The sequence below is a fragment of the Orussus abietinus genome, unplaced genomic scaffold (genome assembly GCF_000612105.2).
Source record: "Orussus abietinus isolate OABI.00-Male unplaced genomic scaffold, Oabi_2.0 scaffold4, whole genome shotgun sequence".
NCBI classification, from domain to species: domain Eukaryota; kingdom Metazoa; phylum Arthropoda; class Insecta; order Hymenoptera; family Orussidae; genus Orussus; species Orussus abietinus.
The window spans coordinates 2,893,580-2,910,414 of record NW_019396014.1 but is presented as its reverse complement, the minus strand read 5'-3'; the positions used below and the strand labels follow the sequence as shown (position 1 = coordinate 2,910,414).

Below are 16,835 nucleotides of genomic sequence, written 5' to 3'. Positions count from 1 at the left end.
ACATAACGCTCGTCATTGTATTTGCAGTTGCCACGAGATAATAATTACCTTATTGCTAATCCACTAAATTTCTCGCTTGAATATCGCTCGCTTTATTCATAATTTTTAATTATCGACTCATCAATCCATATAATAATCTCATTTTATTAATTAATGCAGTTGAAATTTATAAATTGAAACACTCGTGTGATTGTTCAATGTCTGCATAGTTCGGTGTACTTCTTGAAATTACTGAACCAATTAAATCTGTGGTCCTCCACTCTTTGCTCTTTATATATATCATCAGTCTCATTTTACTTCTTTAAGTTAGAAAACTCTAGCAAAAAAGCTTCATTCCTTATTTTTTGTGTGTAATCTCATATGTTTCTTGAGATTGTCCAGTCGGTTACATCGGCGATCGCAGAAGTCGCATTGGAATGGCATAGAATTACTGTGCACGACCACGTGGCCATTTAAGTGACTTATCTGTTTAAAACGTTTCTCGCAGATTGTGCAGGCATAGGGTCGTTCGTTCATGTGTGCCGAAGCAATGTGAGTTTGGAGATTCGTTTTTCTTACAAACGTTGCCTTGCACACATCGCACTCAAAAGGACGGACATTAGCATGGATAGCCAGATGGGACTTCAACACGTTTTTGTGTTTGAAGTTCTTGTCACAAAGATGACACTGAAAAGGTCGTTCGTCATTATGCACTTTTTTATGCACTGACAGATGAGCGAGTTGTTTAAACATCTTGGCACAGATCTCGCACTGATAGGTCCGACCATCCTCGTGAGCTGCACTAATGTGTCGCCGTAAAGTATCGGCTAGTGTATACCGTTTACCACAAATCTTACAAGAATAAGGACGTTCATTTGTATGAGTCATAAGATGCCCATTGAGATTACGCTTCTCTAAAAACCTGGCTCCGCACACGTCACATTGATAAGGCTTTTCACCGTTATGGATATACATGTGTTTCTTCAGTGAATTTGCTAAACTGAAGCGCTTCGAACAAACTGTGCACTCGAATCTTCTTTCACCGGTGTGTACCAACATGTGAGATTTCACATGGCCAGCTTGCTTGAAACGTTTGCCACAAACTTTGCAACCAAACTGCCGTTCATGAGTGTGAGTGAATATGTGACGTTCCAATACGCTCTTCGTTGTGAAAACCTTCTTACAGCTATCGCACTCAAAAAGACGAAAGACTTCTTTTGGCCTGTACGATTCTGATTCTCCCTGGTGTGTTTGAGTGTGAGTCTTCAGGGTGTCCAGTGATTCGAACTTCACTCCGCACACCCCACACAGAAAGGATCTATAATCAACATGTGTTATTGAATGCTGACTTAGATGACCTAACTGTTTAAAACTCTTTTGACAAATTTGACACACGTAGGGTCTCTCGTTTGTGTGTGATCTGATGTGTCTCTTTAAAACACTTGGGAACTCGAATTTTTGTTCGCAATATGTACATTCTAATAAAGGTGCGCCATTAGACTTTGTAGTGCGAGACTCTCTGAATTTTCGTTTAACTAGTAGGCTAGCGCGTTTCATTAATTTACTGGTTTTGTTCATGGATGTTATTCCATCTTTCTGGGAAAGTCGTGATATAGAGGTTCGATTTCTTTTGGAGGTTTTGGTAGATTGTAGCTCTGTCTTTTTTAATCTAGTTTGCAAACTGCTTTCCTCTAATTCCTCATGCACCTTCTTCTCTGTCTTTATGGTAGACTCGAAACTGGTAGTTTCAAAAATATTTTTCTCATTGTGTACTTCTTCCATGTGTTTCTCAAACTGATCTGAGGCACGAAATGTTTTCTGGCAGAATCTACAGTCAATTCGACCCGCACTCAAGTGGGCTTTTATATGATTTTTTAAGTGGCCCAATTTCATGTATTGTTTTTCACAAATTTTGCATTTAAGATGATACTTATCAATGATAATCTTTAATTTCCGAGCAGCTAAGTCTGTTTCTTCCTCTGACAGTGAATCATCCAATTGCCCTCCACTTAATACTTCGGTTCTGACATTGACAAAATCAAAAACGTTAATACTGTCATTACGTACAACCAGTCTATCTGTATCAGCCCCATATTGCATGTCGTATGAATCATTTCCTTCTACATGATAACGCTAAAAATAAAATAGAAAATCACTAATTATTTTTTATACGTAAATTAATAACAATTGGAAAGTATTAAAATTACACCTACACTTTCGACATCCTTGTCAATTTTAACATCTACAACTTCCATAGCATGACAGTTAACAAATACTTTATTAATATTGGTGTCTGTATTGTCGACAGCATTTGCTAAATCTTCCTCTTTTAAAATACTTCTCGACGAATTCTTAGGGAGAGAAATCTTAAATTCTTCGTATATATTGTGTCCAAATAGCAAATTAGAAGGTGTCTTACCATTTCTACAATAAAAAGTTGCATTTTCAATTATTTGAACGGCTTTGAGACCTTCGAACCATAGTTTTGATGGATTCTTAGCCAGCCAAGAAGCCACTAGCTTTTTAAAATCCCTGTGGTCACCGCATATTAAAACATTTTCATGAATTATTTCAATATCTTGCCATAATACTTGTAATTCATGTACAACTGCTTCAGCAAAGTCGCAACCATTTCCACTTTGTAAAACTTTAGGTGCTCCAATTATCGCTAGTGCATCTAGCAATTTATATGCTACTTCCTTCACGGTACAACTTCGTAGTGCCTTAAGTACAATAAATTTGGAGAATTGTTCCTCGTACACCATGAGATATTTATAACTTACTGATTTCTCTTCATGCATGTCAATTACATCCAATTGTCCCCGATGATTTATTTTTCTTGGTTGTAAACTATATGAATTATTGCTACCTTGTCTTTCTCGACAGGATAAGTCATTAGGCTTCTGTTGTACTTGATGTACATTTTTATTCTATAGAAAAATATGCATTGATTAATTATCACATGAAAAGGTTCATACCCTGAAAGGATTATACTTCTTAAACTTTCATTAATTAAATCCTCAAAGGAGGAAGAATGTTGATTCTCGTATGTATTACTTACTCGTTTAGAGTTAAACATTTCCGAATTTAACTTTGGTTCTATACATTCAGAACGTATACCATCAATGACAAAATTTACATCTTTAATTGATGAATAACGAGAATCCAGTTTCTCATTCACCAAAGGATGTAGTCCATTCGTTACATTGAGTTTTACTGGCATCCATTCATTTTTTACACTAATTGCTGAATCCATTGTCTTTACTTTCTAGGTGTAAAGATGCCACAAATCATATTGTGTTAAGAAATTTTAATTAGTATTTTAAACACCCATAAACAATCAGATTTGTGCTCACATACTCTAAATTCGTGGTTGCTGGCTATAGAATCATTACATACGCGCAAGGCCCGGCATCACTTATTGAACAATACGTCAAATCGATATTTGTGAAAATTTGACATTCCACAACGACGCTTTCGATCGGCATACCTAACCTACAAATTTGTTCCTATCGACCTATTGTATACAATAAATCTACCACAATTAAATATGCATACATATATTTTAACGCAGAATTCATGATTTCTTGTGTTTCATGAACATTCTCGTTTACTCGTTTAAAAGCCGAGTTGTCACATTTAATATTTGTTACTCATACCACAGAGTAGTAAAGAGCACCCACTCTATATTTCGCACTTGACAGCGGCCTATCGGCTAATTTGGGAACGAAAAAATTTACTAGGTAACTCTGAACAGAGATGAGTTGAGAGATTCACGGGAAGGATCGAGCGACTGCGTCCTGTGCGACCTCTGATGGAGGATGCAGACGGCTAATGAACTTGCCACCTGTTACAACACTGGACAGCCCGAGAACCGGCTGAAAAAGTGATGAACTCCTCACAAAAACTCTAAATCCGGTGTCTCCTCCAAAAAAAAATCATAGCCACAAGCTCGAGAGATCAATCTATCCTGGGGAAATGGAGCATGCTATGTTAAACGTGGAGCAGTTTCGATATTCGGCCGCTAGGCGGCAGGTGCAAATTTTGAGGCATGGGCATTCTTTATTACTTGCTGTTAATCTCTGGTGTCGTCAGGATTGCTTAGCAGGAGACGTGTGTATTTTTGTAAATAAATAATTATAAAACAAAGCCGTCAAGATGACTATGGCAATGCTACAACGTCGAGCCAACGTAAGTTAAAATAAGACATTGAAAGTCTGAATTGCATCTAGAAATTTCTGAACAACTATCACACCCTTTTACTAACTTCTAAACGTTGTTTGGTTACTGAAAATATTAATATTAGAATTCTTTTGTAGGTAAGGCTGCCTCCAGAAGTGAACAGAGTTCTGTATATTAGAAATTTGCCCTATAAGATTACAGCCGAAGAGATGTACGATATCTTCGGCAAATACGGAGCTATAAGGCAAATCCGAGTGTAAGCTGAAATGTTTTATTACTTCGTAATTCTTTACCGATTTAAAGTTTGAGTGGTAAACTCCGTCGTTCTAACGGTACAATCACAATTTCAGTGGAAATACAGCAGAAACAAGGGGAACGGCATTTGTGGTATACGAGGACATATTCGATGCAAAAAATGCATGTGATCACCTTAGTGGATTCAACGTTTGTAACCGTTACCTCGTGGTATTATATTATCAGAGCAACAAAGCATTCAAACGAGTGGACGTCGACAAGAAGATGGAAGAAATTGATAAGCTTAAGACCAAGTACAACCTAAACGAGGAGAAAAAAACTTAGCGTTAATAAAACATAGGTAATCATTCATACTATTTATATTCCAAAAGTAAGGTTAACTTGGATGCGATACGTGCGAAACAAAGAGATGCAGTAAAGCGACAACGATGTATCGTTTTACACAATGGACAATGTAAATATACCGACAAGCTTTACTCCGTCCTCTACAAACCTATCGACGATCGAAACAAAGACGGTCACAAAGTGACGTTACATTTTTGCGAGCCAAAAACACGGAACAAAAGGAAGGAAATAATCGCGAACAATGTAGTGGTGGCATGCTAACCGCATCGAGTGCCAAGGGAGCGTCAGGATTCCCGGACGAAAATAAATATCGAACGCGCGTCCGAATCAACTTTCGCCTTTCACAAGTCCTATAAAACTTGGGCGGCAACGCGTAAATACGCGTATATGAGGACAAGTTATACACGGACAACCATGTACTATAGGTTTTCGTTTCTCCGGGTTAAGAGGGAAGGGGCTGGTTCATTTCGACGACGGTCGCTGAAATATTGCGATAGCCTTCGAAGCGAAATTTACCGACTTTGATTTCGGTTTTAATACCCGGCCGGCGACCGATAGGCCGCCCGAAGCAAGTACTCAGCGGGAGAGTATTTTCGTGCCTAACGCGATCGGTCGTTCCTCCCCCCCGTTCCGCTGGCCCCGGGAGAGGAGATAAAAAATCAAAAAAGAAGGAGAAGCGAGAAGCGAAAAAATGTCGACGCATTAAAAGGCTGTAATTAATACGACTTTCACAATCGCTCGCGGAGTGGCATTCCTCCGGCTCCCGGGGACCCCGGGATGATCGCCGTGCGGTATCGCATGGTCCGCCGACTATGGACCACGATCCTACAACGGACTCTTTATGCCCGAGATTAATTCTCCGGGGAGCGTTTCGTTAGCGCGGAAACGCAAACGCGATCATTCTTCACGGGATGCGTGCCGAAACGAGCTTCCCCCTGCGCCGGGCGTGCCCCCGAAGTCGGCAACGGCAATCGAAGATCGATCCAAGATCGATCCAAGATGGCGGCAGCCGACGCAAGGGAGGACTCTCGGTTCCCGAAATCCCATTCATTCTACGCCAAGTTTCGAGACCCGAGTACTTCTCAACGAGCCAAGGGGCACAATTCAATTGAACCAATCATAGTTTTCATGAATTAACCGCGAATTCGAACAATGTCCGAAGATACAAGTGAGTATCCTCCGACCTCCGGTTCACAGCGCGGGAGGCAGTACGAGCGCCCTTTAGACTTCTACATCGGAAAAAAACCGGCGGATTGGTATCTACCCGGTAAATATTCGCAATATTTTTCTTTTCCTCTTTAAGAGAGATAGTATCCAGGAATAATTCACCGGGCGAGCGAGTCTCGGTAACCCGAATTCCCGAGGTCGGTCGGAGTGACGCTCGCCGGCGAAGTTGATTTTTCGAAAGGCCACCGGGCCGGCACTTTCCGACACCTGTGTCGCCGGGCGCGGCAACGCGACGGTTTGCGTAAATCTCGGCCGAGCACAATGAAGCGACGCGCCCACGCGCCTCGGGTCGCGGGGAACGGTCGCCAGGTGGGTCGGCGCATTCCGGGGCTCGCGATTCTTTATTCCGGCCGTCTTTTCGCGGGGCTTTCAAAAGGACGGTGGATGGCCGATCATAGACGAAGTTCGACGAAGCTCGGTCGGGTGCGCAGTCCGCCGCGCACGGCGCCACGGCCGCGCGCAGCGCCGCCGGCGTGAGCCGCGTTCGATTCCGGTCGAAAGCGAAAACCCGCGCGGCAGTCGACTGCGCGGACTCGTGGCGTCGTCGGGGCTCCGAGAGAGGCTTTCGAGAAGCGTCGGGTAGGACAAGGGGACGGGTGAGCTCGCGTCGCAAATGTCGTATGAGTGCTGTGGCGACGGGCGGACCGCCGGCAGAACGTTCGCGGCGTCTCTAGAGAGGTTGGCGCGGCTGGTACGACTCGCCTGCGAGGGGGCGCTCGAGGCGCTCGACCGCCGGCCGGCGGCGCTCGCCGCGGCCTGCGGGCTCGCGGCCCTGGTGCTCCTCGCGCGACGCCATTGGCTCGCCAGCCCCGCTTCCCATTGGTCGAGCGCCGGCCGGCCGGTCGCCGTCGTAACGCCGGGCGACGCCGCGGCCGCGACAGTCGCGGCCGCGTCCGGCCGCCGGCTACGCGGCCGTCAGTGAATCGGGAGGGGATGAGCCGGCCGTGTTGTGACGGGTCGCCGAGCCGAGCCTCCTGCTTCCCCGCTCGCCCGATAAGGAGGAATTGTGGGTTGCCCCCCGAGTCGATAGCCGACCACGCGGCCGCCGGCCCTCTCGCCCCGGGGCCCTTTTTAGCCGTCGAGGTGTAAATGCCTCCGCCCTCTGTACATACGTACATATATTTTTCAATCCCATTGCCCGATCGCGCTCGCAAGCTGTACCCAAACGCGCAGATCGAACCGAAAAATAACGTCGAGTCAGGTTAATTATATTTACATACATATATTAATTTATACACATTGTAAATTTAATTAACATCGGATTTGCAAATTTCAGGCTATGTCAGCTGATTTTTTTGGCTTGGAAGGAGTTACTTTCCCGAGCGTCTTATTTCTTTGATGGTGAGTTGGAACCCATGGCCCAGCCCTGGACTAACCCCCTGGGTAATGGGACAGGTCGCGGTGGACCTCGGCGACGCCGGGACTTGTCCCGTTCCGGCGCATTACGCGTTATTCTAATCCCTGCGTTTGCGTTTGCGGTCGACGAGCGTGACCGACCCCTTAATGGATTCCGGGTTCGGCGGTGCCGGTGATCGGGGGTTCTCGCGAGCGGAGACGCGCGAACTCGTCGAGACGGTCTTAGCTCGCTAGGCGAGGCCAGGTCACCGCGGAGGGGCGAGCGTGTTTGTTCGACGTCTGGATAAATATGTCGCGCGCCGCTACCGGCTTCTGCCGTTCCCTCGCTCCCGGTCCCGGCGTCGCGACGCGGCGCGCCGTTTCGCCGATTGGCGGGACGACGTCGGCTGATCGCGTTTTTACGCTATAGCTCCCGTCCCTGGCGTCGCGGCGACGAATCGATTCGCGACTCGTCGCGCCCTCGGCGGAGAGGCGCGTCATTTTAAAAACGCGAATTTTTTTTTTTTTATTAATAAAATCGCCGTAGCGACTCGCGTTTTTTTTCTTTTTTTTTTTTGAAAAGATATGCCGCCTCGACCTCGACGCGCTTCTCGCGGAAGAGGGGCCGCATCTTGCACGAGGAAATTATTTCTCGTAACGATTGTCGTTGGCATGCATGGGCCGTACATTTGCGGTCGCGCATCGTTATATGGGGATAATGAGAAATCTATCGTGACGCCGTTTAGTGCACGGTGGTACCTCCTAGGGACTCTCGGGACGGCGGGGATCATTTTTATCCGACTTTTCGTCCGTTGCCCTCGGCTATCCCCGGAAACTTCGAGATCGGCCGTCGCGAATAATGGCGGAGGGCGGTCGCTGAAAGTCGGACAATGTAGTCCGGGTAATTAGTATTCGCGCCGGTTTCAAGGTTGCTTCCTTTTGATTCCAGACGCCACGGAGTTTCTTCTGCGGGGACGCTCGGTCTGCCGGGGCAATGAGGTGAGTCGTCTCTTCCTTTTTCTTCTTATTTGTCCTCTCTACGAGTATATACCTCTGCAACGACGCAAATCCCCCGCACGGCGCTTTTTTAGGATACGGGTGGCACATGCGTAGTCCGTCTCGTAGAGGGCGTGCGAAGAGATACGAAACGTTTCCGGCTTCGACGTTGCCCGTCCCGACCTTCCTCTTCCGAGACGGAGGAACCGGAGGAAAAAGCTCGCGCGCATATTTTGGCACCAGGCTTGTATCAGCGGTTTCGCACGTCGCAATTCCCCGCCACGCTTCCCGATGGACGATCGATCGATCCCCGGAGAGAAAGTCCGACGTTAACCCCCTCGTATCACCGAAGATAGATTGAGCACGAGGTTACGTATGCTAATCCCCTGTATATTTTACGTCCGCACGGCGGTTTCTCCGGTCAGTCGGTTAAGTGGTTAATTTCGAGGCATGGCGCGAAACTCGACGGCGTGGGGTCAATTTCGCGGTCCCATGGCGAATGAGAGACTCGGGACTCCTGGGATAAAATTCCCCGGGGAACCCGCAGAGAACCTCTGCGGAAGATGGACCATCCGCGCTAAGCGGATGCGGTGACTCCGCACGGATCCAGATAAACGGTAACGTCAATACGCAGCCTTCGGGCCTGGAGTCACGGCACCCCGACGCGGGGCGCACGCGGCATGTGGAGCCACGCGTGAAACACTTTGCACCGCGTATAATTCGCCGAGGAGAGAGGACTGCGTGCCGGGTCTCGTTTGCGGCTCGGCCGCAGCCCCGCAGCCGGGATCGAGACGGCAGATGCGCGAATGACGGATCGTCCGACCGATTGATCCGACCATGTCAAATTAACCCATTTGCGTCGTCGCTCTAAATGCCCGTGTACTTGAAAAATCCGACTCTTGGTGATAAGCAACGGTTATCGTTTGCGGATCATTCCGTCAAATGACGCAAATGGGTTAAGGAGGAAGAAACGCCCTGGAACGCGCGATCGTTTTCTCGGCTGAGATTTTTTTATAACAATAAAATTTCTTCTCTTTTCCCACCTGCGCCCACCTGATCACAGGGGACAGGTAGGGTGGCATCGTTAGAGAGTATCCTCTGCAGGGGAATTTTTTTAATTCGGCGAGATTAGGGAAATGGGTATTATTTTCGAGCGACTAACCGGGTCAGGGTGAAAGCGTGCTTATCGCCGGTCGAATGATACATCCCATCCGGAGGTGGCTTTCTGGAACTTCGGGGGCAACCTTGCGTCCCTTATCGCGCCCACTTCCTCCGTCCATTATCCACGGGATTCTATTCCCCGCGTTACGTTACGCAACGCCGCGTTCTAACGCCTGGCGTCGTCGGGATGGGAGGGAAGTCTTTCGAGGAAAGGTGGATGGCGAGCGGGGACGATTTCAAAATCGCAAACCGGGTCATGGTGAATAGGCGCTTATCAGCCACGGGGGAGGCACGAGGAGGACGAGGAAAATGAGGAAAACGAGGAAAGTCGTTGAATCGCGGCCCCTCCGCGCGGGGTTATTTCTCTTCGGGCGGAGGGCTCCTGTTTTTTTTCTCTCTTTTTTCTGCCTTCTTTCCCCACTCTCTCGCCCGACCCGAGAATCGCGGCCGATTTTCGACCGACAGTCGGCGCGAATCCGACGCGTTGCGAAACGGCGCATAAATCGCCCCGAGGCATCCGCCTTCCGCACTCGCGCCCGATCCGGCATTCGCGTCGGACGATCGTGACGAATTTGAAACGCAAAACGCGCGGTGGGAGGTGGCGGAACGAGTCGTGGCCACTTTCTACGGGCATATATTTTCGAACGGTGAGCGCCGATGAATAATTAACGCGACGCCCCGAATCTGCGCGTCTCCGGAGACGCGGCAATAACCCGCGGGTTGCGAAGGTGGGGGTCGGGGGAGACGAGATGGCGGGGCGCGGGCAGATCAGCTGATCGAGTCCAAGAGGCTCTCGCCGGATCGATCGAAATTGAAATCGGGATCCCTTCCCACGGCATACGCCGACTCGGCGAGTCCAAGAAGTCAATTTGCGGAATGTACGTGCCGGCGCGAGGCTACCATTGATACAAATGATCTCTTCCTTTCCCCCGTCGAGGCGATCGACCTGAATTTTCGAGCGCTTGACCTTCGCTTTTTCCCCGCTCGGCGATGGGGGCTCCGCCCGCAGCCGCGGCGGCGTTTCGCTAGCCGAGCGAGCGCCGGGAATAGAGACTAATGATTTCTCTAGTTCGACGAGATCCGACCTCGCCGACTCGTCTCGGGGTCTACCGTGGGACATGGCCGACCTTCGCCCGCCGCCATTCTTGACCGTCGCGGGGTTCCCGCTCGTGGGAATCATTTTTTCCCCTCCATCGGGTAGATCGGAATCCCGAGACGGTCACGAGCCCGCTGCGACGCCGGACGTCGAGAGGATCAAAGGCCCTCTTTGGAGGTATTTCCTCGCGGGGTTTCGATGCCGCGATGCACACTTCTTTGAGTCGACCAATTTTTATTTTTCTCTCCCTCGGCGTCCGTAATGATTTTGGAAGCGGGGAAAACGCCGCGGAAAGTTCGCCTCGAGCCCCCCTTCCGAGGGGCCGCGACCCAGATCGCTCGTCCGGAGGCAGGATTTTCCGAACGAAAGCGACTCGTTCCAGTTTTCGCGAGAACCAGGTCACCCGAGGGCGGCCGCCGGGACGCGACATTGTTCGGCCGGTACGGATCGCGCGGCGTCCCGACGCCGAACAAAGACGGTCCACCCCTCGGCGCGGCGGCATTGTCTCGCAAAGTGAATCGACGCCGCGCTTAAATCCTCCGCGGCCGAGGCAAATCGGCGGCCTCGCTAGTACCTGGAATTATTGCGGCCGAATGCTCGCGAGCCCCGGTGCCCCGGTGCCACTTAGCCTTAACTCGGAGCCAATCCTTTATGGCCGTTCCCCCTCGAAGGGGCGTGCACGAGCCGTGCCTTTTCGTGCGCCGCTTTTCCCCCTCGTTTCGAAATTTCTGACCGGCAGACACGCGAAATCGACCCTCCTGCGAGTCTTCGCGTTCGGGGGTCGAGAAACTGGGCAGAGTCCCGCGAGGACGACGACTCGCGCGCCTATCGGACGTTTGGACCCTCGTGTCGATATTTTCGCACTGCGCGAAACGGTTCATGGAAATACGCCCTGTTCCTTGAACCAGGGGGAGGGGAGGGACGCCGATGTCGGGAGCCCGAGTACCGCGAATTAAATCCGGCCGATCTCGGGTGGTTAAGCCAAGTCGTACGGTTATTCGAAGAAAGTCTCGTGACTTATGGAACGAGAATTAAGGAGATGCCTATCTCCGTCCCGGATGACGTCTCGCTGGGTCAATCTCGAAACGGTAAGTGGGTTAGCCAGTCGTCGAGCGACGCGATCGCGTACCGGCCGCGTACCGGCCGCGTATTTTTGGAAATCGAGACGCCGAGGGAAAGCGGCTCCGCCATCGACGATAAAAGGAACCGGGTGAAAAGCGCTAAGACACCGGGGAAAAGTCGCCAAGGGGTGGGCGAGCGACTTCGACCGCCTTACAAAACAGCTATAAAGAAATTATCTCGATATTGAAATTTCCACGGGTTTCGGGACCTTTCGCCTAGCCTTCGTATTCGTATCGTCCAGTTTGCGGCGATTCGGTACACCCTGTTCGGAGAAGAGTTTCATAAACGCCACTTTCGCGTCGCCTTAAGTCGCGAGACGCTTCCTTGGCTCCTCGGTTTACGTGTTACACGTATTACCCTCGAAGGGCGGCACGCCGGAAGCCCGATAAAAACCCAGGAACGCCGTTCCGTATCGGGCGGCCGCCGCGACACGCGAGGCCCCACGAGAAACTCCCTGTCGCCGATTTCCACGTAATAAGGAGAGCCGGTAATTCCGCGTCAACGCGGAAAAGAAAGGTCGTTAGAGAAACCCGAGGGGTGGATAAATCGCCCTCGGCTCGCCGGCGACGAGGAAATCCAAGAAATGAAAACCGACTTTGCTCGGTCGCGTCGTTCGGCCGGGAAACGTCATGGCGGCGGTCCGGGTGCTCTCGAAATCACCGCCGGTTGCTTCGCCGGACGTGACGGGAATCCGCGGATTGCCCCGGTCCACTCTCTCGGGGAATCCACTTTTCCCGCAATTTCATAACTCGCGAGAGTCTCGTTGCCGCGTTCACCTCCCTTCTCCCCGTTCCCCCGAATTAACGACGCGTTACGAGGAGGTGCCCATTGACTCCGATCGTTAAGGAATCGCCGTCGATTTCTCGAGAGCCGACCCTCCGACGTCATTTGTATCAATGTCGGACCCTGCCGCCGTCTAACGCGGCCTGTTAAATAACAATTTATATACCCCACGTGTAAAACTCGCGGAATATCGCTCCCTGGCTCGAGTCAACGATCCAAACGCGAGCCTCCCACTTGACGCGCGGAATTATCATTAATAATCCCTTCGAGTTCGCCAGCCGACGGTTGCAACTGCATCGCGGCCGTTACCATTACTCCCTGTCATCGATATTCCGCCATTGTCGTCGTCGGGGAGTGCGAAAGTCTCGGGCACGAACCGCGTTAAATGAGCTAACGTTCGTTGTTACGGTACCCGGTACCAATGAAATATTACATTAATTCAAAGAATAATTGTCTAACTGGGGTAAACTTCTATAAATCGGATGCGACATTTCTTCGAAATTCTGACGATTTAAGGGGCCTGACGGGGTCAGGTCGAGGACTTTTGTCGAATTTAACATTCCGGCGACCGTCGTCCCGCTCGGGGGTGCTTTTTAACGGTCAACGGGGACCCGGTAACATTATAAATACCCCCGGCGGTCGTAAAGCTGCGAGCCACCGAGTCTCGGAGACGGCGCTCTCGGGAACCTCGGGTATTCCTGGTAGCGGCCGCTCTAATTCAGTTCGCGGAACCGAAGGCGCCGCTGATGCCCCGATCGCGAGAAGTCGCTTCTCCGGCCGGGTCAAATTCGTTCCGTGAAATTAACGCGCCCCGGGCCAACGTCGAGGGCCGGGGGGAGGGCGTCGCGACAGCCGCCGCGCGGTGCGTGCCGCCCCCTCGAGGTATCGATTCCGTGGCAGCGCTCGCGGAGTCGCTGCGATTCGACTATCGAGTGGGGTTAAGGTGGGTAGCGGCGGGTCGATTCCGCAATTTCCTCGCCGGACGTTCTCGCCGGGGAACAATGGTGCCCGGACAGCCGGGATTACTCGATCGCGAGCGATTGCTCGATTTATCGCTGGGAGAGCGTCGCAACGGAGGGAGTCGGTTAACGACCGGTGGGCGCGGGTTTTATGGGTTATGTCGAGGAAAGTTGAGGTTTCGGAAGGCCGCCGATGGTCTCTCGCAAGGTTCTCCGGTAAACGGGGCGATCGGGAAATCTGGGGACTCTAGGTCAGCCTACATCGATCCTGACCTCTGTCGCCGCGGCGGGGAAGCTCGTCCCCGGGCGGCGCGCGCCCCGATTCGCCCTTTCCGCTGGCGCCGCGCGCCGCTCCAGGGGAAACGAGGGGAGGCGCGAGGGAGAGGGTCGCACCTGACGGCGGATGGAAATAGGCGACGCGGCGCACCGCCCGCTTCCATTCCCGGCGAAAACGGGGATGCTCGGCGGTCGAAATAGACGACCTCCCGCGCGCGCGGAAACGGGGATGATGCAGTTGGCCCGAATAAAGGTCAGTGGCCGACCTAGCCCCGGCACGGCGAACGTCCCGCCACCCACCGGGTATTGATTTTGTTAACCTTCTGGATTCCGGCCGCTCCTGGCGGCGCCGCCGCCGCCGCCGCCGCCACCACCGCCGTTCCGCGCGGAGGACCGGAGGACGGGCCGCTGCCATCTCCCGGCGGTGGGGGAACCCGAAAAAATAAACCTACCCCCGAAACACCCGTCCGGCCGCGCCGCTTCGAAATAACGTTTGACGGCCACGGCCGTGGGCGAGTTCTTTCCGCCGCGCGCTTCCCCGAGCCGCCATCTTGTTCCATTTCTTTTTTTCTTCCTGCCTGTCCGGGAATCACCGCGGCGTATTCGCGTTTTCGACTACGGGAGATCGCTTCTTTTCCGAGTCCCCTTCGGGGGAAGACGAGCGGTCGGTTCTCTCTCTCTCGAGTGTCGTCATCCGGGACGCATGCTCGCGCGTAGATGCACCGGAGGCCGGCCGATTATGCGACATCTTCCCGCACGGCGTGAATGGCAGATTAATAGCTACGGGTGCGCGCGCGCGGGCATCCGCACGCGGCGCGTTATCGCCGCGGACCGTCCGCGAGCGGAATCCTAATGCCTCGTATCTGTGCCACCGTGCGGATTGAATTACAATCGGCCGATCGATTTAGTTGTCATTCACGCGGCCCTCGGAGAGACCGTCTTTTGAAATTCCCGCCAAGAAACCGGACCGCGACGGGACGCTGCCCCTGCGTTGCGTCACGCCGCGTCGCCGCGCGTCTTCGGGCCAGATTGAGAGCAATCGTCTCGTCGATCCTCGACCCCTACCGCCGTTCCGAGGCGGATCGGCCGCTCTTCTCTAGGGATGCCGAAGATACGCGCGGATTCCGCAGGCGGGGCGGATGGGGACGGAGAGGAGACGGGAGCCATGGCGGCGCACAATGGGTCCAGCGAGTCCGCGTTTAGCTCGCGCCACGCCGGACGTCCCTGTACACGTTCCGGGGAACCGCGAAGGCTGCTCTTGGCTATTTCCACGTACGTTGACGTCTCCAGGATCGCCGGGAAAAGGCGCCGTTCTTCCCAGCTCCCGAACCCCCGTGAAACTTGAAATCGTTAAAAACTTCTTCTTCGTGGGGTGAAGTCGATATCGATATTCTCCCGGCACGGAAAGTTTCACCGCGACCTTCTCCGCTGGCGACTAATCGGCGCCCCTGACGTCACGGCGCTTCGCGATGCCCGTTCCCTCCCGGGGATCCCGGATTCCCTGGGGAGTCGAAAGATGGCGCTCGCCTCGAATCGACGGGAATTTAACCCGAAACTATGTCACGTGACGTCGACGCAAGACGGTACACGACCCACTTCGGGCTGACGCAGACCGAGATTCGCCCCCGTCGAGGCTCCCAGGCTGGCCGGGACCTGCGGGGGCTTTCGCGCTGCTCGCAGCAGCTGCCCTCGCTGATGGGCACGGCCCGAATCGTTACCAGGCGCAGCTCCGGCTGGCGCGCTACCACGTGGACGTAACCTAACTTATCGAGATCACTTGGCAACGCGCACGCGTTACAAATCAAATTTTATAGGAATTTTTTTTTTTTTTCAAATTGGTTGGAAATCGCCAAAAACGAGGAAGGAAACCGTTTTCTCGGATTTCCATGCTCGATGCCGCGCGGGGAAAGATTCCCGGTTTTCTGTTTGTCTTTTTTTTTCTCGTTTAATTAAGGTCTATCCAATCGAGGCTTCGTCTCTTAGGACGCGGATCGAGATTGGCCGAGTCACGCCTCGGGCGTTTATTTTCGACCGAGGATGGTCACATCTGTCCTTAATGAGCAGTTAGATGAGCCTGACCCCGGGGGCACTCGCGTTCGACGCATTCCTGACGTTTGACGCTCTCTTCGATGCGAAACCGGGCATTCGCCGGGGGCGCAGCGCCGGAGAATATCAATATACACCGGCTAATCGTGCACGCGTGCACGAGGATCCCGCGAGCCGCGACACACGCGCGACACACGCACGAGCCGTATTGGGCGCGAGGCCGTCGGTGCATTGTCATCTTCCCACACGACTCGTCGACGCCGGGGAAGGAGACGAAGCGATGCCGCGACGCCTGCTTATGTCTTTCGATTCGATTAGCGCATTTCGATCGCGAGAGAGGACGAGCTCGATTACTCGAAATCCAGTGAGGTCGCCGATGGCCGTCAAAGAATAATTTCTTTTACCGAGTCGCATCAAGATTTTCATTCTGACATTTAGATTTTGAACTCCGCCCTGGTCGTATTGTCCGCGTCGGTCCATCCTTAATTTCTGTCTTGCCTATAGATCGATCAAAGGCGATCCGATCGCAAAGGAGGAAAATCATGTTCACCGATTTTTGTCTCTCGAGGGGCGCTCCCGCTTCGATGGGGCGAAAGGGGGAACGGGAAGTCGAGGATTCCACTTGCAAGGGGCATTTCGATTCGATAAGCGTATGTCGATCGCTGCCAAGCGACGATTCTTCGAAATGTCGCGGTATGTATCCCGGCTCGGCTGGGCACGACGTTGGCACTCTTCGAGACTGATTCCTATGCGGAAGAATTCGATCCGTCCTCGGTTTATTTTTTCCCCATTCTTCTTTTTCTCCCTTTCGCAACGCGCCTCGACTGGATTTCCACGTCGCCGGGCTTAAAAAATTCCCTCGCGCTCGCTTTGCATGCGCATGGCGCGGGGATATTCTTTTTCCGATCCTTCGGGGCATACATATTTCACGAGCCTCCGCCGAGCGAATGCCGGTGAAGGATGGAACCGCGAGTCCTTGCGCAAGTTTCGGATTAGAAGCGTATACGGTAAATTAAGGAATCGGTGTCAGGCCTCGGCCACATCTCGTTGTCTCGCAGGTGCATTCATTATGC

The 16,835-nt window shown here is 52.0% G+C and overlaps 3 protein-coding genes across 5 annotated transcripts in view; 2 read left to right on the top strand and 1 right to left on the bottom strand.

Annotated features, from left to right (window-relative positions):
- Nucleotides 1-6: 6 nt before the first annotated feature.
- Nucleotides 7-3,649, bottom strand: LOC105695831 (zinc finger protein 493-like). Of its 2 annotated transcripts, XM_012417796.1 has the most exons (4): nt 3,041-3,649; nt 2,763-2,909; nt 2,193-2,702; nt 7-2,112 (listed from the first exon to the last, which is right to left on the bottom strand). In XM_012417796.1, the coding sequence occupies exons 1-4, from the start codon at nt 3,233-3,235 to the stop codon at nt 331-333; spliced, it is 2,634 nt and encodes an 877-aa protein (XP_012273219.1). In that variant the 5' UTR covers nt 3,236-3,649; the 3' UTR covers nt 7-330. The 2 variants fall into 2 exon arrangements, with proteins under 2 accessions (XP_012273219.1, XP_012273218.1); XM_012417795.1 differs by having other exon boundaries at nt 2,193-2,909.
- A 382-nt stretch (nt 3,650-4,031) lies between these two features.
- On the top strand, nt 4,032-4,892 carry LOC105695474 (splicing factor 3B subunit 6-like protein). Its single transcript, XM_012417021.1, has 3 exons — nt 4,032-4,170; nt 4,299-4,417; nt 4,512-4,892. The coding sequence occupies exons 1-3, from the start codon at nt 4,138-4,140 to the stop codon at nt 4,738-4,740; spliced, it is 381 nt and encodes a 126-aa protein (XP_012272444.1). The 5' UTR covers nt 4,032-4,137; the 3' UTR covers nt 4,741-4,892.
- A 1,998-nt stretch (nt 4,893-6,890) lies between these two features.
- LOC105695698 (solute carrier organic anion transporter family member 3A1) overlaps nt 6,891-16,835 on the top strand; it is a 52,491-nt gene continuing 42,546 nt past the window's right edge. For both annotated transcript variants that reach the window (XM_012417500.2, XM_012417502.2), the window contains exons 1-3: nt 6,891-7,189; nt 7,265-7,329; nt 8,273-8,322. The gene's annotated coding sequence lies outside the window, so the exon portion shown is untranslated. The remainder of the gene's footprint in view (nt 7,190-7,264; nt 7,330-8,272; nt 8,323-16,835) is intronic.

What these genes read in the sequence shown, in the direction of transcription:
- LOC105695831 (XM_012417795.1), bottom strand. Translation starts at nt 3,235, where the DNA reads ATGGATTCAGCAATTAGTGTAAAAAATGAATGGATGCCAGTAAAACTC. An exon ending in AAATGTTTAACTCTAAACGA is followed by an intron (nt 2,910 to 3,040) that starts GTAAGTAATACA and finishes ATTTTTCTATAG; the next exon opens with AATAAAAATGTACATCAAGT. An exon ending in TTGACAAGGATGTCGAAAGT is followed by an intron (nt 2,113 to 2,192) that starts GTAGGTGTAATT and finishes TTTTATTTTTAG; the next exon opens with CGTTATCATGTAGAAGGAAA.
- LOC105695474 (XM_012417021.1), top strand. Translation starts at nt 4,138, where the DNA reads ATGACTATGGCAATGCTACAACGTCGAGCCAAC. An exon ending in TGCTACAACGTCGAGCCAAC is followed by an intron (nt 4,171 to 4,298) that starts GTAAGTTAAAAT and finishes ATTCTTTTGTAG; the next exon opens with GTAAGGCTGCCTCCAGAAGT. An exon ending in GCTATAAGGCAAATCCGAGT is followed by an intron (nt 4,418 to 4,511) that starts GTAAGCTGAAAT and finishes TCACAATTTCAG; the next exon opens with TGGAAATACAGCAGAAACAA.